Source organism: Callionymus lyra, chromosome 14, assembly GCF_982586985.1.
Source record: "Callionymus lyra chromosome 14, fCalLyr1.hap1.1, whole genome shotgun sequence".
NCBI classification, from domain to species: Eukaryota; Metazoa; Chordata; class Actinopteri; order Syngnathiformes; family Callionymidae; genus Callionymus; species Callionymus lyra.
In genome coordinates, this window is record NC_141831.1 from 17,343,994 (window position 1) to 17,366,026 (window position 22,033).

General features: G+C 40.7%; 1 protein-coding gene across 1 annotated transcript in view; it reads left to right on the plus strand.

Annotated features, from left to right (window-relative positions):
• Positions 1-14,461, plus strand: part of tmem132e (transmembrane protein 132E) — a 98,234-nt gene extending 83,773 nt beyond the window's left edge. The window contains exons 7-9 of the mRNA XM_087806840.1: positions 3,324-3,603; positions 9,409-9,603; positions 12,685-14,461. Coding sequence (XP_087662966.1) covers positions 3,324-3,603; positions 9,409-9,603; positions 12,685-13,755 — 1,546 coding nt within the window. The 3' untranslated portion in view covers positions 13,756-14,461. The remainder of the gene's footprint in view (positions 1-3,323; positions 3,604-9,408; positions 9,604-12,684) is intronic.
• Positions 14,462-22,033: the final 7,572 nt, after the last annotated feature.

Sequence of the window (22,033 nt, forward strand, 5' to 3'; positions counted from 1 at the left end):
TTCATCTCTTCTGCTCATCCTTCCCTCCGTAACTTCCTCGTCCACTTCCTGCACTGTCACGTTATATGATGTTCGGGGACGAAGGGATCTTGGAAAAGGCTCCCGGGGTCGTTGAAAGGTCGTTCGAGCGGCTTCACCTCCAGGACTGACTTCGCTCGCATTTCAGCTTCTCTGGCTTTTTTCTGTTTGCTCAGCCGAACGAGTAAAGTAAAGAACGAGTCCCTGCTGTGGACTCACTTTTACTCCTGTTTGTAGAGTCAAACTTGATGATGCAGGAGCTGAGGTGTAACATTTCGAGACAAAAATGAAAAATAAGCGAATTTATCAATTAATTAATTAACACAATTAAATTAAAAACGTTTTTTTTCTTAAATTGTATATTTTGTTTCACAATTTGCTTTGAAACACATCAATAGAATAAAACGTGAAATGAATATCTGCAATAAAAGATTAATATATTTATAATCTTTTGCACAAGATCAACAAATAAGATGCCACGGATCAAAAACTTGAGACTTTCCAAAATAATAAACTTGTGAAATTTCAATAAAAATTCATCACAAGGTCACACAGAGGTCACTTTATTGTGTCTAATATTTTTATTATGTCAAATATAATTTAAAGTAATACAGTAATGTTAATAATAAATATTGTTGCAATTAATATGTATGCAAAGATATTTATACACATTTCAAATCAAGTTCCTAACATTTAATCATTTTATCTTGGCTCGATTCTTAATGCCTGTGTGAAGTTTTTTTCTTTTGCTTTTAGAATCTGCATAGAAACGTGTTTTAAAAATCTGAAATAATCGCAAATATTTCTTGTTTAGGTACAAACAGACCCACGAATATTTTGACTAGTTTCTTGACCAAAGTTTTGTTCTCAAACTCTTTCGCTGCCTGATTCAAAGTGATTGCTGCGTGGGTTCTCAGCACACACACACCTCAGGAATCATTCATGGCATCAGCTATTATACCAGACAAAAACTCTACACATAATTCTTCATATTTAGTTCCAGGTTGTTGTTTTTTTACCTGTGAGTCACAAATATAGCAAGTGGGACTCGTAAAGAGGAGAGAGAATCGAGTCACTCCCAAGTGATTAGTTTGTTCACTTAAGAAACTTCCGAACAGATCTGCCACACTTGAGCTCGCCTCCCCGGGTTCTCAGTACACACACCTCAGGAATCATATGTCACATAAGCTATAATCTATGCGTGATTCTTCTCGTTTAGTTAAGGGTTTTATTTTAACCCATGAGTCACTAGAAGTAAGTAAGTAAGTAAGTAATATTTATTTATATAGCGCTTTTCCAGACCAGGGTCACAAAGCGCTTTAACAATCAAAACAATACTCAAAAAAGTATATACTTTAAAGATCAAGATAATACTGAGAACAACACAGGAGTTCCAGAAAATCAAGGAAAAGCCTGAACAAATAGAAACGTCTTAAGATGTTTCTTAGAATTAGTAGTAAAATTAGAAGTAGTAAAAAAAGTAGAAGTAGTAGTAGAATTATTATTAAAAGTAGTAGTAGAATTATTAGTAAAAGTAGAAGTAGTGGAAGTATTAGTAGTAGAAGAAGTAGTGGAAGTATTCTTGGAATTAGTAGTAAAACTATAAGTAGTAGAAAATTAAAAGTAGTAGTAGAATTAGTAGTGAAAGTAGAAGTAGTAGTAGTAGAAGTAGTAGTCGGAGTATTAGTGGAATTAGAAGTTAAAATAGAAGAAGTGGAATTAGTAGAAAATATAGAAGTAGTAGAACATTTAAAAGAAGTAGTAGAATTAGTAGTAAAAGTAGAAGTAGTAGTGGGAGTATTAGTGGAATTAGTAGTTAAAGTAGAAGAAGTGGAATTAGTAGAAAAACTGGAAGTAGAAGAACATTTAAAAGTAGTAGTAGAATTAGTAGTAAAAGTAGAAATAGTTTCTTGTATCTACTAGAAGGCCTAGTAAAAGAGGAGACTGACTTGAGTCTCTACCATGTGATAAATTAGTTCACTGTAGTTAGTAGAAGTTCTACTGACCATGTAGGGAATCAAACTCTACACGGATCTGCTGCATTCAATTCTCCCTCTCCGGGTTTTCAGCACACACACCTCAGATATCGTCCACCACCGCTGCTAGTCCGAGCGGAGTCGTGCTGAACATCTGCTGGTGGCTCAGCGTCTCAGGTGATCGTCCGTCCTCGGCGGCGTTCAAAGCCAGAATTGGGAAAATAAAGGAGCGAGTGAAAGATGTTTGGAACTTCAGGAACATCTGAAGGCTGAAGTTGAACAAGTGCATTTCTCGCGAGCTGGCGGACCATCAAACCTGCTGATGGACGCTAGCGTTGGCCAAGAGCAGATTGGCGATGGAGGTGCTCTTGGCAGGACTCCTGTGAGAGGGAACGTGTCCAAGATCTTCTCGGTGCTCAACCCCTCCCTTCAAATATCTCCTCTTCACCAGCACGAGCAGCGAGCCCACTTCCTGCGCAAGGCTTGTGATGTCGGGATCATGAAAGTGAACCCCCCGAAGAACACACGCCCCAAATTAAGACATGGTGTCTCAATACTCGAGCATCACTCCACGGCAGCTGCCGATGCATCCGAGTTTCTTTATCTTTTCGTTTCCTCTCATCTCGTTTCAGAAGCTAATTACAGACGCCTCCGTTAGAACTTCAAGTGATCTCAGACGAATGACTCCAACTTTTTCAAATACAGCTTTTGTTTCCCACACTTTGATTAAATGATCTTGAATTTCATTATTACTACTTATCAACCATGATGATTCTTATATAATTCACATTTTTCTTTTTTTTTGTGCACTAGATAATGAATTAATTTCATAAATAAAACAATTGTTACTCTTAGATTTAGGTGTTTTTGTTCAACTTTTTTTACACTAAAATAAATATAAATAAATAAATATTTTAGTTTAATTTAATTGTTTTTAGTTTTTTTTTAACTTTTATATGTCTATTAATATATGTATTCCCACATTTAAAATAAAACCTATCAGGAAAAATATTGATTGGCATTTAATTTCAGAAGTATAATTATTAAAACTAGTTGTTTTCATCAGAACTAGTTTATTTGTTATTATTTTAATTCAGTTTATTAGTTTATTAGTTTTTATTCATGAATTTGATTTACAAAATCTGACAATATTTTATGTTTAAAATAAATATAATTAAATAATAATAATAAAAGATAATGTAGTTTTCATTTGCAACACTAAAGTTGTTTTTATTTTTTATTTTTTTAACTTTTTTAATTGTAAATAATGCACATTAATGTGTTTAAATATGTGGAAAGGACCTCCATGTTAACCTTCTTCTTCTGCAGGAGCACCAGAGACAGCGACGCCGACGACGACGACGACGACCGGCGCGTGAGCCGCGGCTGCACCCTTCAGTACCAGCGGGCTTCGGTCAAAGTTCTGACCCAGTTCCACACCACGTCCACCGAGGGCACGGACCAGGTGATCACCATGCTGGGCCCGGACTGGCAGGTGGACGTCACGGACCTGGTCCAGGACGCCCTGAAGGTGACCGACCCCAGGATCGCCGAGCTGGTGGACCGGACTGTCCTGGTGGGCCTTGAGCTCGGGTCCACGGTGCTGAAGGTGAGTTTTATCTTAACTCTAAGGGGCCGCATTACTGTGACTGTTAGGGGCCGTGAAGTCGTTAGAAAGAAGGAACAAAAACTAAAAATTTGAATAAAATGCAAATAAAAAAACCGAGTGACAAAAACTTGAGGATGTTTGAGAAACGATCCGAGCAGGACGGTGGCGAGGAAGACGAGGGCAGTGATGGAGGAAGATGGAAGTCAGTCGTCTGTCATCGTCAATGAGCCATGTGAAGGTTTTGAATTATTATTCATCTTCTCAACAGTTCATGAGCGACGAGGACAGATGGAAGTTAAGAAAGTCTGATGAGAGAGATGAGTTTTAAATTGACTTTACACTTTTAAAAAGTTGAAATAGTTTAAAGCTGAAAATATTGTTCTTTAAATCAGATATTGTAAAAGTAATTTGAAGTATTTTATAAAGAGCTGAATAAATAATTGTTTAAACTGGGCGACAAAACGCTGAATTAATCTGAAACATAAAATCAATATATTGAATAAATAAATCAAATATGTAAAATAGACAATAGATAAGATAAAGTTGTGATCAGAAAACAATTCAACTTGTATATGATAAGAATGATTCATTGAAAGACAATTTTGCCACATAAAGAGGTGAACTTTTATCTGCCGCTTCCACCAGCTTCTAGCTTTTGGTGTTAAACAGAGCAGACACGGTCTCAGCAGACGATCAAGAGTCAAATGAACAGTCGCAAAAGACACGTCGCAACAGAGTCAAATGAACAGGGTGAAATGTAAATGCTAATTCTGAGACGGAACAAGCAAGTGAGCAAAGATTCTCGCACTGTAATCTGAATTTCAATCACGGTTTTAATGTTTCCAGCCAAAAATGAGCAGAAGCTGCTTTTGTCGTTAATCACTTCAAGAAGCAGAAAATGTAATTTTCAAAACTGTAGATCAGCATGTGGCAAATGTTTCATGTAAAACACTGTCGATGTATTCGACGACTTCAACACAAAAGTTCCGACACAATGATTCTTACTAAATGTGCAAGGCAATTGCATGTATCACTACATATTGCGTAATGCAACAAAGCGTAATGCGACTCAGAGCCACGGGGCAACAGATACGGCGCAATCAACACAGCGCAACAGACACGGCGCAACAGATGCAGAACAACATGGTCATTTTAAAATAAACTGAACTGACATGGCGTAACACGACGTAAAGAACACAGTGCAACAGACATGGTGCAACAGACACGTAACAACAGATACGGTTCAACAGATATGGTTCAAAAGAAATGGCGCAACGGACACGGCACAACAAACATGGCGCAACAGTTATGCCGCAACAGTTACGGCGTAACAGTTACGGCGTAACAGTCATGGCGCAACAGACAGGGCGCAACAGACATGACGGAACAGACGCAGAACAACAGACCAGGTTCAACAGACGCAGAACAACAGTCACGCCGCAACAGACATATAATAACAGACACAGCACAACAGACATGGTGCAACAGACAAGTAACAACAGATACGGTTCAACAGATATGGTTCAAAATAAATGGCACAACGGACACGGCGCAACAGTTACGGCGCAACACACACGGAACAACAGACGTGGTACAACAGACATGGCGTAACAGTCACGGCGCAACAGATACGGTTCAACAGACACGGCACAACAGTCATATAATAACAGACACAGAACAACAGGCATGGAACAACAGACACGGTGTAACAGACACGGCCATCAGAAATGGCGAGACTGTTTTGGCGTAACAGGCACATAACAACAGACACAGCGTAACGGACACAGAACAACAGACACCGCAAAAGACATGAAACAACAGACACGGTGACAACGGACGTGGTACATTGGACGTGGTACAATGGACGTAGTACAACAGACATGACGTAACAGACACGGTGCAACAGACATAGCAGAACAGACACGGAACAACGGACATTGGTACATTGGACGTGGTACAACGGACGTGGTACAACAGACATGACGTAACGGACACGGCGCAACAGACACGGTTCAACAGACACGGCACAACAAACATGATGGAACAGACGCGGAACAACAGACCAGGTTCAACAGACGCAGAACAACAGTGACGCAGCAACAGACATATAATAACAGACACAGAACAACAGACACGGAACCACAGGCACGGAATAACAGACACGGCGTAACAGACACGGCGCAACAGACATAGCACAACAGACATAGAACAACAGTCAAGCCTCAAGTGACAAGCCTTAACAGACACAACTTAACGGGCACAGCGCAACGGACACAACTTAACGGACACAACGCAACAGACACAACTTAAAGGGCACAGCGACAGGTCGCAAAAGACACGGCGCAACAGACAGGGAACAACAGATACGGTGCAATTGACACTGCGCAGCGGACACAGGCCAACAGAGACGCCTAATAGACATGGCGCAACAGACATGGAACAACAGACACGGTTCAACGAACACAACAGACACGACACAACAGAAAGGGTGAAACAGTTATGGCGCAACAGTTCCGGCGCAACAGACGTGGCTCAACAGACATGGCGTAACAGACATGGTGTAACAGACATGGCGCAACAGACACAGTTCAACAGACAACAGACAAGGCACAACAGTTTTGGCGCAACAGAAACGCCACAACAGACACGGTTCAACAGACATGACGCAACAGACGCGGAACAACAGACATGACGCAACAGACGCAGAACAAGAGTCACGCCGCAACAGACACATAATAACAGACACGCTGCAATCGACATGGCGCAACGAACACAGGCCAACAGTTACGCCTAACTGACATGGTGCAACAGACATGGAACAACAGACACTGTTCAACAGAGACAGCACAACAGTTACAGCGCAACAGTTACGACGCAAAAGATATGGAACAACAGGCATGGTTCAACAGACACGGCGTAAAGGAAACGGTACAGCAGACACTGAACAACAGACACAGTTAAACAGACACGACACAACAGAAATGGCGAAACAGTTTTGGAGCAACAGACACATAACAACAGACACGGTTCAAAAGACACGGCGTAATGAACAAGGCACAACAGACACATAACAACAGATACTGTTCAACAGACACGGGCCAACAGACACGGCCTAACGGACACAGAACAACAGACATGCCGCAAAAGACATGGAACAACAGACATGATTCAACAGACACGGTGCAACAGACATAGCAGAACAGACATGTGTCTCAAGTGACACGCCTCAGCGGACGCGCCTTCACTGACACGCCTCTGCGGACAGAACTTAATGGACACAAACAACGTACACAACTTAATGGACACAGCGCAACTGATAAAAAATAAGTTACATATTACTAACCAGGTAAAGTTTAAGTGAGGTTTAAGTTGAACATTTTCCTCCAAAACACTTGTTCCGATGATTCATTCAGGCATTATGTAAGAATATTTCTCTGCCAGATGACAAAAAAAGTTTTTGCAAATTTACTGTGAACCAGAATTCCCTGCTGAGAATCTTTAGTAAATATTGTGAAAGAAGGACGACATGAAGCACGAGTCTCGCGGAGTTCCCCTAGTGGCCTCCGGGGAGAATCATAATAAATGAAACGACGCATGTTTTGAGTCGCTGACGTGACTGAACTCGAGTCCTCAGAGGGAGAAACTGCTGCTGCCGAAATAAATCTTCACATTCTTAGTGAAAATCCTGTGAAACTTCAGCTGGAAAACATGAGCGAGAGGTTAAAAGTGTCGTCGGCAGATCCATTTGAAAGACTGTAAACAGGCTGAGGATCATCGGACTTACGCAGAAGCCAACGGTAGTCGGCCGCTTATCCATTCCTCTCAACATTTTTATTCTCCCGCATCGATCCGCCGTTTTCTGAATGTTTGAATTGTGTTTTGACATTTAAACGCGGACGCCAGCATTGATCTGTTTCTGGTGGACGCTCTTTAATTGGTGTGTGAAAATATCAGCCGCAGCAGAAAATCAATTATCCGTAAACAATTTCTACCGACTCACTCTGACCTGAGCGAGACTTAACGTAGAAACCTGTTTCCATCAAACTTCATTTGTCTGCTTCGCTCAAACATTGCAGGAGACAAAACAGGTGAATCGTTCCACATACTCGCTATTTTTAACCTGAAACATGAGTTGAGTTAAATAAACCTTTATGACTGGGAATAACCTTTTTTTTTATTGACCACCCATTTAAAACAGTTAGTAGCGTTAAAAAAAAAATCAATTGACTTCATTATATGAATTATAAACTTGTTTGTGCTTCAGAAAAATGCAAAGTGGTCAAAAGTGGAATACAGAAAATAAAAAAACAGACAGAAAACAAACTGGACTAAATTCTCGACTGTAGGCAAAGAAAACAACTGTGTTTATTAAGATAATAAATATGCCTTGGAAATAAAAAATAATAATGAAATAAAATGAAAGTGAAAAAAATGAAGAATTACAAGAAGCAATAAAAAAGAAAGGATCTTAAAACCACAAACACGTTTTTTTTTAAATGCGTTGACCTGCAGGTGGCGCTGTGTGCGCATTCACATGATGTGTTGGATGACCCAGTGTTTAATAAAATAAAAAAAAATGTGGGTCTATGAAGACGTTCCTCAAACACAGCAAGGATATGAAATATCAAATATTGGGGTTAAAGGTCACGTGCTCAGCAAGGGAACTATAAACACTGAGATGAAATCACTCGCCAGTCGACTTGCTGGAGATTCAATTCTTCCTCGCTTGTGTTGTTCCTTCCATGACTCTTTGTTTGCTCCGTGGTGTGTTCAGGAGCTTCGTCTTCCAGGTTAAAGCACTTAACCTCATTCATAAGTGTCGGTACTCCAAACACACAGGGGGCGCTGTTGTTGTATCAAGATTTTCAACAAGAGTTTCTTTTCTTTTCAAATTAAGCTTGAATTTAGTTTCTGATTTTATCAAAAACTTTGCTTGATTTGATATTTGGTGTTTCATCTTCTTCCAATCAAAGAAAAATCAATGTCAATAATATTGTTTAATAACGATTTTCTTTCTCTATTACATTATATTTTGAAGCAATATTAACTTTAACTATTAACCTTAGTAAAGTATTTGAAGTATGTTTTAAGTGTATCATAAACTTTGTGTATGTACTGAGAAACTCATCACCATCAATCAAAATTCTTATTTTATTTTACAAACGTATTTTATGGTATATTGGTTTTGGTATATTCATTACAACTTAAATCATTATATTGTGATTATTTGTATTTATTACATTTTAAAGAATGTCCTTGTACCAGGACGCTGGTTCTTCTAACATTTCAATTTTTACTCCTTAAAGGTTAAGTTAAAGTAATTAAGTGCAGTTTTTCTATATGTATCGCACTTTGAGGACAGTTAAACCTGGCGAACAGTGTGAGCAACTCACATCTACACTCTTCGCCCATCATTTTCTGACCCATGTTTCCGAATAGAACTACTACTGCAGGGGTTCACAACCTTTTATTCAGCCCAGACTTTTTAAAAGAAAGTCCAAAAATCCATGATGTTTTTCAAAATAAAAGACCCCTTTTTGTAATAATCAATACAACGTAAATTAAAGAGATTATAGTTTGTCTTTCTGTAACAAATGCTATATTCATGGACCACTTCCAAGCCCCGCCCCCTTGGTTAGTGACTCACTTGTCAATCATGAGTTGAAGACTCAAGATTCAGTGTGGTAGATGACTCATGGGTGAATTGACAGCGGATTCAATAAGAGATCCATTGACGGAGTCTATCTGTGTGTTTTTGACAAAAGGCAAACACAACAATCTCTGATGTTCGTTTTGTCTCCTCAGGTTGAGTCGCCGCTGGCCGTGGACGCCACGCTTGGCGAGGCGGCGTTCTCCGTCACGGACGAGAAGGTGTCCATCACGGAGCTGCGGGTCCACGCCGTGTCGGGTCTGACCCTGGCCCTGCAGCCCAGTCCAGGAAACAGTCACACCATGGTGGCCCGAGCGAGCGGCCTGCAGACGCTCAACACCCCCAAACAGGTACGACGACCCCCGCACACGTGACGCTGTAGAGAACTCTTGGCGATGTTCGACCTGACAGCGACTTTGACTGCGAGCGGAGAAGATCCCTGACAGACCTTCCTCCACCCTCAACTCAAAATGTCACATTTCATCTCCGTCGTAAAAGCAGCCTCGACTCGAAAACTCCGCCGTGATTGAAGCGCGTCAAGTCTGACGCCGCCGTCGAGGTCTCCTCTCAGATGAGGAAAAGTCGGATCCGTGAAGGTTTTCGTGGTGAAACTTTCTCCCGGAACATGATAAATCTCGTACGTCAGGAGTGGTTAGGAATCTGCGTGGAGAGTTTTCTGACTGTCACGTCTGTTTTTCTCGCCCGACGGTCAAGTTTTCTCTCCTCAATGTCGACTCCTTCTGGTTCCTTTTCTTTTCAAAACATGTTTTTCTGACTTCTTCTCTGTATTTAATGACAATAAGAGGCTCAGGTACAATTTCAATCTGTTTTTCATGCTTCCTCAAAACCCTTGAATTTATTTTGAAAGTTTTTTTTCCTTAACATTAAATTCCCCATCCTTTTTTCTTTTGATGATTTATTCTTAGTTTAAAAAAACTTTTAACTATTATATCACTTGTTTTTTTTTATTCCTTTGACGCATAAAAATAACTTTGGGTACATTTTGTTTTTACATATTTTTAAGTTTACCTTGGTAAATTTTAGATTTTTGTTTTTCCATTTTTACTGTCCTATTTCTTCTTTTTAATACCTAGTTGTTGTTTTTTTTTAAACATTATTATTTAACTTTTGTGAAATACTTTTCTTTTGCTTTCTTTTAGGTTTTTGTTTATTTCCCTCCTAATTATTCTACATTTTTCTTAGTTTCTGTTTTTCTCTTTTCTATCCTTTTGTTCTCTCTCATTTACTTTTTTAACCATCTTCCAACTTTCTTTCTTCCCACCAGAATTGTTATCTTATGTTTAATTTTCTTTTTTCAAGGTGTCAAGGTGTCAAGGTGACCCACATTTACCAAAACAAATGTGTTTGAGGTATCCCTTGTGGTGTCCTCTTGACCCAAAGACACCACAAGGGAAACCTCAAACACATTTGTTTTTCGGCCTTCGGGTCACTTTGACCCTGAGATAACACAAGGGTTTAAAAAATCTGATTATATATTTATATATTTTTTAATCGCATTTGCCAGTAATACTCAAGATTTCATTCCAGTTTGACACACTAAAGAGTTTTCACATTTCATAAGGAGCTGAAACAAGTTCAGGATCATCATCTAAAATCAGTTATTCTTAGTTTTTACAGCGATTGTTGGTACCTTGAGAGCAGCTGCTTTCACTTTTACAGTGACTCTGAACAAATGTGCTCGATCGCGCCTGAAAATAAATCTGCTGCGACCCGAACCGATATTTCCTCGTCACTCGAGCGCCCTGGACTCCGGCGAGTCGTCGCTCAGACGTCTTGAGTCGCTGCTGAGTTAAAAGTCTGCAGACGTGCTGGTGCGCCAATCGTGATTTGTGGAAGTTGACTGTCCTCTAAGTGTAACTGTGACGAGTCGAGACGATGTTTTATTGAAAGCATCTTTATCAAAGTCGAGCTCGGTCGGCCCCGGAAGCTTCGCCGTATTCAAAGTCGTCCTTCAACAAACGGGTCAGAGTTTGTTATGCAACTCCACTCTTGACAGCCAGGATGACGCATCACGCCCGAGTGATGAAACGCAGTTTAGACCGCAGGAAGTGCCAACATGTGAAGGAGAACAAAAAAAAAAAATCTTGACAAAGGAGTGGTTCAAAATTCAGGATTTTTTACATAACTCAAATGTTTTACTTACCAAAACATCTGATGACAATAAATAACTTGTCGTTTAACAAGTGAGAATCAATTAGAGCAGAGATGACATATCACATACTTTTGAAGAACTTCTACCCCTCCTTGAAGTTTTAAGAACCGTCTTCACCTGGAGGTCTATGCTCACCCAGAAGCTCAACAACAAGACACATCCTGGCTGCTGCAGCTGCTGTCTCCATGGCAACCCCTAAGGAATGCTAGCGCGAAATGTTGGAAAACTCTTATGGCGTCTCGAATATTTCTCCTGGAAGTTTTATATGAGAGAGATGTGAAGAAGCGACTGACAGATGACAAGTTTGGGACGCTGACATCCATGACTTTATACATACACCAATCTTTATTAACATTATGACCACCTGTCTTGTCTTCCCAAAACTATGTCATATATCAGCTCCTGAATTGCTACTTTACAGTCTACTGTTAAAGCATGTCAGCATATAAACTCTACAACATTGAACAGACATTTTTTATACTTCCTTTGCTTATTCCTTTATTATTGAAAGTGAAAAAAATCATCTTCCTGTTTTAGCAACACTCGACTACAAATAGTTTCCAGGGACAGACTTTTGTCTTCCTCCAAATTGTCTTATTTTTTAGGAAGGCAACATTCAGCTACATCCTGTAGAGGCAACATTCGGTTACTTCCTGTAGAGGCAACATTCAGCTACATCCTGTAGAGGCAACATTCGGTTACTTCCTGTAGAGCCAACATTCAGCTACTTCCTGTAGAGGCAACATTCAGCTAAATCCTGTAAAAGCAACATTCAGCTACATCCTTTCAAGGCAACATTCAGCTACTTCCTGTAAAGGCAACATTCAGCTACTTCCTGTAGAGGCAACATTCAGCTACATCCTGTAAAGGCAACATTCAGCTACTTCCTGTAAAGGCAACATTCAGCTACTTCCTGTAGAGGCAACATTCAGCTAAATTCTGTAAAGGCAACATTCAGCTACTTCCTGTAACGGCAACATTCAGCTACTCTCTGTAGAGGCAACATTCAGCTACTTCCTGTAGAGGCAACATTCAGCTACTTCCTGTAGAGGCAATATTCAGCTAATTCCTTTAGAGCCAACATTCAGCTACTTCCTGTTTGGGCTATAGTCCTTTTCAGGATGCCTAGGCGACATTTGGCTACTTAATATCTGAACATGTGTGAACCAACCGACATCTTCTTGAATGCTGTTAACTGTGATTTCTGATTTGCCCATTTGTATGTTGTATTTCTGACTGGTTTGTGTCTGGTTTACAGGAGGCCAGTTTGTCGGTGTGGATGCTGTTCAGTGACAACACGGCGGCACCCCTCATTCAGTTTGACCCCAAAGATTACAACTTCAACGCCTCCACACTGGACGACAAGGTGGTGTCCATCTCCCAGGAGCCACAGCAGCGCTGGCCAGTGGTGGTGGCAGAAGGCGAGGGCGCCGGTGATACGGTGCGTGTGGAGATGACCATCTGCGAGGCCTGCCAGAAGACAAAACGCAAAAGCATTATCGCATCCGCTGCCGTTTACGTCAAGGTGCGATTTGGGTCAGAGGAAGACTCGGAGGAGGAAGGCACAACCGAGGGCGAGATTGAATTGGCTCCATTCACCAGAAGGCCGATATTGGACCCCAATGTTAGTGGGAGGGTTTATGAGACATCTAACGAGCAGCCGGCAAGCGTTCCCATCGATTACACCAACTTCCCCACCATCAGCAATGAGGAGCAGCCAACTGAGAGTGATGAAGGGGAGGAAGACGAGTTTGTGCACTCGCCACGCAACATGACCGATCTGGAGATTGGCATGTACGCCCTCCTAGGGGTCTTCTGCTTAGCCATCCTAGTCTTTCTCATTAACTGCATCGTGTTTGTGCTCAAGTATCGGCACAAACGGATCCCTCCAGAAGGTCAGGCGAACATGGACCATTCGCACCACTGGGTTTTTTTGGGGAACGGTCAGCCGCTCAGGGCCCACTGTGAACTGTCCCCACAGCAGATTGAAAGTCCCAGTAACCCGATGGAAGCCGTACCCACCTGCTGCCACGGAGACCACCACAGCAGCGGCAGCTCACAGACTAGCGTTCAAAGCCAGGTGCACGGGCGCGGTGACGGAAGCTCCGGAGGCTCTACGAAGGAGAACGGTGAAGAGGCCAGTTCACCAACCTCCAAGCGCAAGAGGGTGAAGTTCACAACCTTTACCACCCTCCCCACAGAGGAACTGCCCTACAACTCCATCCCTGTAGCAGATGCAGAGGACATTCAGTGGGTTTGCCAGGACATGGGCTTCCAAGACCCAGAGGAACTGCACGATTACATGCGCAGAATAAAAGAAATCGCCTGAGACGGAAGCTTGACTTTTTAAAGGTCCTTTCTATTTCTCCTTTTTCACACGTGGAAGATAACGTTTCACGGACTAAAAGGCCAAGTGTCGCTTTGGTTTCAGGTTTGTTCAGTTTTCTTTGCACAGTGCTGTAAAACACGCTCACACTCGTTAGCAGAAAAAACTTTCTGAGGACACTGGACGTCTCTGCTGTGTGGAACTCGTTGGAAAGTAGCTTTTCCAGTGATTTTTCTTGGGACACATGACAGAGACAGGAACGCTGTAAAGGATGCAAACTCATGCGACAAAAGAGGCCTTTGCTGAACTCAAGAAAAACTATCGAGGACTCATTAAAGCTATTTTATTTTTATTTTATTTTGCCAAAGTAGGACATGGATGGATTCTTCGCCATTCTTGTCGCAGTACACTCATTGTTTCTTTTCATTCATTTTGTTCCTGTTTTTTTTCATTTCATTGTTTGTCGTTGGCCTCCTGAGTCAGTCTTGTACCTCTTTACTGGACCTCCACTGTGCAGATGTTTGTCTGTGTTTTGCCACAAGCGGAAAGGAACAATTCAGCCAATAAAAGAATATTGCTGGTTAGATGTATGCTGGCTCACGCTAGCAAATAAAGGCTAATGAAAAGGGGCAACTTTAAGACTCTTAACATCAATAAAAGTGGACTGATTGTAAAGTTGTGCACTCCCAAACTGATGCCTTATTTAAAACGATCACTTATATCACGATGGCTGAAGACGGCGTCGTAACCTCGACCAAAATTGTGACGTGAGGGTCTTGTAGGCGCTCACTGCATGGATCTCGAGGCACAATCCGCCCCCCCTCCCCTCCCCTCCTCCCAAATTTGTAAATGTTTGTATTTATGTAATCATTCATACACATGAAATATGTTATCATGCATCACGCGCATGCCTTGCTAGGCCAACGATTCCTCTCTGTGTACATACTGTATCCAGTCGGAGGTGACTCGAAGGATGTCGCGGTCGCTAACGAGCGGTTATTTTAACCTGTGGATTTGGAAGATATAAAGATATTTAATTTTTTATCTGCCGAGTATAAGCGGGAGGCCCTCACGAGTCTACACGAGCTACACCACCACTGTCCCATAATGGCCAAAATTATTTGACGGAATTGTCAAGTGTGGTGTCGGTTGTGTTTTTCCTGAAATGTGGTGGGATCCACAATCTCTGACTCCTAATTTAGTTCTGAATTATGACTATAAAAATCAATAAACATTTGAAAGATACACAGGTCTTATTTATTTTTTCACCGGTAGGTATAATGGAGCAGACTGTTCTGAAGGTGTCACAAGGGTTCCAATGGGGTACACCTTCGAATTGACACCATACGTAGCATTACAGGACAGGTCGCTAGTTCTGACCTGGCATGACAAATTGCACTAAGATCGACATCTGGTTTGAGTGATCAATTATGTTGGAATCACACTCTTTTCCTGTCGGGTCAGAGCTCAGGCAGAACCTTTTTACGGTATGTCCATCTAACAGGTTTTTACACTCTCACAAACTCTCACTTTCTGACACCAGTCTTCGGTGAGGATTGGAACTGGAAAACCTAGATATGCCAGAGAGTGTTGGTTCTTCTTGTATATTGAACATGTCAATGTTTTTACTGCTTAGGTTTAGGTAAACTACCATCCCACTTCTGACACCATATGCAGCGCAGGAAGTGGTGAAATAGTTAATTACTCTTGACCTTTTCTTTTTACCATAAGGGACCTACGTTGTGGTTTCCTTTTAACACTCTGTGTTCAGCTACTACAACGCTGCTGACCTCAACAAGACTAGAGATATAAAGTGGATTCAGCAGAACGAGACAATTTGATAAGTTAAAGTTAGGGTAACGGTAAGGATAAGGGTTAGGGTTCCTTAGACGCTGCGAACCTCAACAATACTCGGAGTTAGAAAGAGGATTCAGTCAAATGAGAGAATTCGAAAAGTTAGGGTTAGGGCAAGGGTAAGGGTAAGGGAAAGGGTACGGATAAGTAAGTAAGTAAGTAATATTTATTTATATAGCGCTTTTCGAGACCAGGGTCACAAAGCGCTTAAACAATCAAGGGTAAGGGAAAGGGTACGGATAAGGATAAGGGTTAGGGTTAGGGTTCCTTAGACGCTGCCAACCTCAACAATAGTCAGAGTTAGAAAGAGGATTCAGTCAAATGAGACCATTCGAAGGGTTAGGGCAAGGGTTAGGGTAGGGGTAGGGGTAGGGGTAAGGGAAAGGGAAAGGGTACGGATAAGGATAAGGATAAGGGTTAGGGTTCCTTAGACGCTGCCAACCTCAACAATACTCAGAGTTAGAAAGTGGATTCAGTCAAACAAGAGAATTCGAAAAGTTAGGGGAAGGGGAAGGGAAAGAGAAAGGGAAAGGGAAGGGAAAGGGGAAGTGTTGGTGTAAGGGTTAGAGTTACTACGACGCTGCGAACCTCAACAATACAGAGTTGGAAAGTGAATTCAGCAGAACAAGATATGTTGCCACGAGTAATGGAGGGTGTGGTTGAATTGTTCACGGATATGTGGACATTTTAATGTTCCTACCAAGTGTTCTCTGGTCCACCTCGACCTTTGCTATCCATCCCCTGATCACTTGCTGCACCTCGCAGTTCTCAAGTGAAATGGCGACGTCCATTTTGTTTGAAGCAGCATCTTTAAGGAGTTGTTGAGAACACAATCAACAACAAAGCAGAATCGAACCTGACAGGTTTTTAAAGAGATCATAGCAACTCTCAACGTGTCCTTTGTCTCACACTTTGATGTGACTAAAGCATGAGACGGCGTCTGAGCTTCACTGTCACTCCCTTCTTTGAGACTGCTCTTCTTCAGAGCGCTCCAGTTTCCTCTCATGTCGGCTGGTCTCGCGATCGGTCGGGGAAGCCGAGCCGCCGTCTTTGTTCAGGAAAAATACATTTTGGGATTGGATCCAGAATGACTCACTGAACTGAGGAACATTTGCGATGAAACCTCTCGTCTTGAATCCTTGATGTGGCTCGTCACATGGATCACGTTTTCACTTCCCAACAAAGATGGAGGACAGACCATTATTATCAAGTATGAATAAAACCTTTTTTTTGTCATAAAACATTTGTAATTTCTTTATTAGAACTGTTATTTCGGTGGTGCGCCTTAGTTCAATGAAAGAAAATAATTAAATATTTTTCGTACATTTATAATCATTTAAAATAAACATTTTTTGTTCATTTTGACTGCACACAAGTAATTGTTTTTTTTTTATTACAATTGTTTTTCATTTTTTAATGTTTTGTATTGTTGTTTTTTTTTCATTCAAAATAATAGTTTTGCCTTGTTATTGCTTTGAATTTATTTGTTTTTATAAAAAACTATGAAGTTAACAAAGACGTTTGCAAAGAAATTTGAAATATATGTTAGTTTTATTTATTCATGTTCACTTTGGTTGTCATAGTGCTAATAGAAACAATATGTAATAATTATATAATAAGATTATGAATATTCAAATACTGAATTCCTTATTTAGTTTAATCTAATCTCCTTTTGGATTTTCCTTGTATTTAAAATGAATTTATTCTTCTACCTTTTCACAATCTCAACCGAAACAATCATTTATTTTCACTACTTTATACAGAAAAACATATGATCAACAAAGATTTTGATGTAGATCGCAGACCACGTATATGATAAGAGAACCAGCCACATCCTCTGAGACCTCATGAACATTAAACCATGTGTCACTCATCAAGTTCATTTCTCTATATAACTAGTGAAGGTACTGAGTCTGGTATCAAGGAGTATTTTTTTTATTTGTCTGTTCACTTTCATCTGCTGCTTAAGAGAACGTATTAATTGTCCCGAGCCTTGTTGCTGGCCCACCTCCACTGATGTACCTGTACAGACCAACGATGAAGCTCCTGTATCGTTCACTAGCTCTTGTACTTTCCTGGTATACATGTGAAGTACTAAAGACTTGAAATACTAAAACAGCTTGTGTGAGTTGTTTTTTTTATTCTTCTCTTTCCTGTAGCCATTAGTTTAGTGGAACGCTGAAGGTTTATAGAATGTCCTAGTTTCAAGGGACACCCTGGAAAGCTCTTTTGTCAAATCACATCTGCAAAAAAAATGTATTTTAGAGTTTATTGAAGAAAATTACAGGAAGATTACAGATACAAGAAAAGCGACTTAATATTAATTTAATATGATTTAATAATATAGAGGTTCGTTTTTTATTGTGTTTTAAGTGACTCGTTTGTGACGACTGTAGTAGCAAACTACGTAACTTATCTTTCAAGTCACGACCAATCAGCTCCCAGGTATTACATAGACGTATCCATGGAAGGAAGATTCATCAACAGCTGTAAGATATCGTAGTATCTGAGGGACCAAACGACTAATTCCAAATATTCTTTTTTTTCTTAACATCATATTAAGACAATTCTGCCTCTCTGATCCACTATTTTCGAATTACCACTAACTTTAGACCCCTCACCGGGAAGTTGTTTTATCGACCGCTAGTTGAGAGTAGAATGGCCGCCTGGTCATTCATGAGATACTCGAAGAAGAATCTCACCTCCCCCCAAAAGAACAAAAGAAAGAAAAACTACTAAAGAAGTTTAAAAATTCAGTAAAATATCAACTGATTTAATTAACAATATGAAGGTACAATTGCAGAAATAATTATTCTATTGTTCCTTTAATGAAACAATAGAAAAAATAAGTTTGTTGGCATTTTCTTTCAAATTGTTACAAAAAATACTCAAATGAGAAGGAAAAAAAACCAGTTTCAAAACAAAGAACTTCAACAAGTTAGTTAAAAAATGAACAGAAAGCACATACAAATTTCCCGATCAGTGTCGTTGTGTTTTTTTTCATCCGCTGACCTATTAAGGGCCGCATAAAACCAGTCAAGGGGCCCCCCGTGGCCCTGGGGCCACACCTTCCCCAGGTCTGTTTCGATGATTTGTTCTTATTCTGCGATGATGCTCCAGTTATTCTGACAGTTAATCTGTGAATCATACATGACCAAGTATCTTTAGAAACGACGCGATGTGTCTTCATGACGTCGCCTGCAGCGGCCCCTATCACACGGTATTAAAAGTATTTAAAGCATCAAATGTGGCGCTTGAGCAGACGCCGCCGGCGAAGGGAAGTCGCAGTGTGTCAGTGAACACATCATGTTTGGATGCCGCCTTCAGCTTGGCAGCCGCTCGCCACGTTTAACTTTCTTTCCTCAACAGACAAATTGATTTTTACACAACGCTGCGGCGCATTTGAAGGCAGCGGAGGAAGATCGTAATCACATCCGCCTGCGGCCTCTCGGCTCAATTCTGAGGTTCCAGAAAACATTTGACTTGTGTTTCTGCAATCAGCGAGCAGACGCTGACGGATGTGAATCTCACACACACACACACACACACACACCAACACACACCCTCGCAGTAAACAAATGAGTTATTTATGTGCCGCAAAACAAGAAGTCATCAATGATTCATTGTGAACTGACGACTTCAGTTTATTCAAAATTGTCACCTGAATAATTAAATATTGTTGGACAAAGAAAAATAAACAGAACTTGAAGATGTTTTCACAAATAAGTGGAGTGTATTAGGGAAGTCAAGGATAAATATAAATACTTCCTCTTTCTGAACTCTAGGGGGGGGATTAGTTCAACTCCAAGTCTCTCTAAACCCTTGAGTTATCTCAGGGTCAACGTGACCCAAAGGCCTGAAAACAAATGTAATTGTTTTATCCGTTGTGTTGCTTCTGGGTCAAGGTAAAGTATGTGGCTGATGTCATTCGCAAAGTTTGTTTTCGGGCTTTTGGGTCACCTTGACCCTTAGATAACTCAGGGGTTAAATGACCAAGCTTCTATTGGTAATCTCTGATCTTGTTCTTGAGTCACTACCGAACTGCTGATTAGAATAGAAAATAGAACCTTCTGTTTTGCCAGTGTTTTGTCTTCTGGCTCAGCTCTCTCAAGAGTCCTTCATCTTGAACTCTAGAGATGGATCCTTTTTTTCACTCCTTTCTGACTTAGAACAATGGTCTCGTTTACTCATCACTTGGGGTTGACCTTTTCTCGCACGAGAGTTCATTTGAGAAAGTTGATTCATCTTTTGGTTGGTCTAAAGTTAGAGGAAAGTCAAAATGGTTGATCAAAGAGGAAGAATTGTACCTTTGGCTAATGTCACTCTTCTTTTTCTTTTTCCTTCTCATTGTCTTTTCATGATCCATGTTCATAATTTAATAAGTCTCCCAAGACAAACAACTTACACTGAAATATTGTGAATATCTGTGAATTCCATTTTATTTATTTGAGTAAAAAGTTACTGAGAAACTCAGAGAAGAACTCGTCTTTTTAGAACGTCTACTGGACAAGTGAAGTGTCCTCTGGGAGGAAGCCCCAGGGCAGACCCAGAACTGGAAACACGAACAGCTCTTGTGGAGTCCACTACTTCCTCAACGTCCATGTGGAACAAACTCTGACTCTGGGAGGTACCAAATCCTTCTCAGGCTTATTCTACTTTTTTTCAATTATTCTCTGTGAGTGTGGTTGTTTTTTTTTTCAGGAGTTCTGTTGGAGCCTTTATGTCCTCCGGCATGATCGCTTGTGACAGTGTTTGTGCAGTCGCAGCAAGGTAAATAATCATAAATGATTTATGAGTCCTGGTGTCAAATGAAGAATTCAGCCTCTTCCAGCCCGAACCACCTCAGATGTCAAATTGTCCTCCACGATCTGAATTTAAATCGGCTGGAAGTCGCCGGAGACTCGAAACTTAACCCCAAAGACGTTCAATGTTTTCGCCATCTTTCATCAACCTGAGGTTTTTTGACACTCTGTGGAGTTGTTGTGTTAAATAAAGTGATGAAATGTTGCAGTGGGTCTGACCTCTCATTGGCTGAGCAGCGTGAAATAACATGTAAATGTAGCGTTCAGTCGACGGAAATGTGTTTAGAGCCCCGAGTATCTGCGACCACTTTGATCTGAGAGTCGCACATTTGAAATTTTCATGTCATTTGGACTCATTTCCCGAATCCAAATCGATGTGTGCGACAAGCGAGTCCTTTTTTCTTGCGACACAAACATGGACGTGTTGTCTGTGAAGATTCTTCTGCAAGCTCTGAACCAGATCTGGATTGGAACCCACAACCTCGTCCACGCATCACCCGATTTGTTGAGTTGTGTTAATGAAAAATGTCTTGTGTCTCCTCATTGATATTGTGCGTCTATTGTCCGCCCCTGAACTGAAATGTGAGTCGAAGCATCACTTTTTCTTGAGTCTTGATTGATTTTTGACCTTAACTCCTCACTCGGCTACACAACTCTTCTTCGCGCACTGATTTGTGTTGAACCGCCTCATAACAGCACAACGAAGTGTGTTGCCGCACAAGTGGTGTCGGTGGGTGAAGCTGTCTCGTAACAAGAGAAGTGAACGTTCGCGTGCAGCCGAGCCGGCGGTCGACGTGTTGTCAGGGTCCATCGGCCACGAAGCCTCTAAGAGGGGCCGAGACCCTCGAGCCTCCTCGTCCACCGACACGTCCGACTTAATCCCTGACAGGAGTCTGACCCACAAGAAGAAATGCAGAGAAAGCACATCAGCAAACAACACATTTGTTTGACTCGAGTGTGACCTCCATCTGAGTCAGTGAACAATACGCCTGATCTTTTTAACACACAAAATAATGCTTGTCAGAATCTGCAGTCCAATCTGTTTGTGAGTTTTCATGGGAAAGTTTTCACTCGATGAACACAAAGTTGATTGTATTGCTTTGAAATATTATTGTTATTGCATAAATGTATTATATAATACGGTGAGTATTCTATTAAAAAACATTTAGGCATATATTGTGTGCATCATTGTTTTGTATCGCCTCGTTTGTGTTTTCATTTTTTTGTTTTGTCTGTTAAGCTTCATTTTCATCACAACATTTTTACCACTTTGTCATGTATTGTCATATTTGTACCACTTCTTTGTATCGTAATGTTTCTGTTGCTATATTTTATACGTGCTACGTTTGTATCGCTACGTTTGTATCGCTACATTTGTATCGCTACATTTGTATCACTATATTTATATCACTATATTTGTATCACTATATTTGTATCGATACATTTCTAGGACTAATTTGTATCACTTCATTTTTTATCACTAGACCAGAAGTGCTACATTTGTTTCACTACATGTGTATCACTATATTTGTATCACTAAATTTGTATCGCTACATGTGTATCATTACATTCGTATCGCTACGTTCGTATTGTTACATCCGTATCCCTACATTTGTATCGCTACA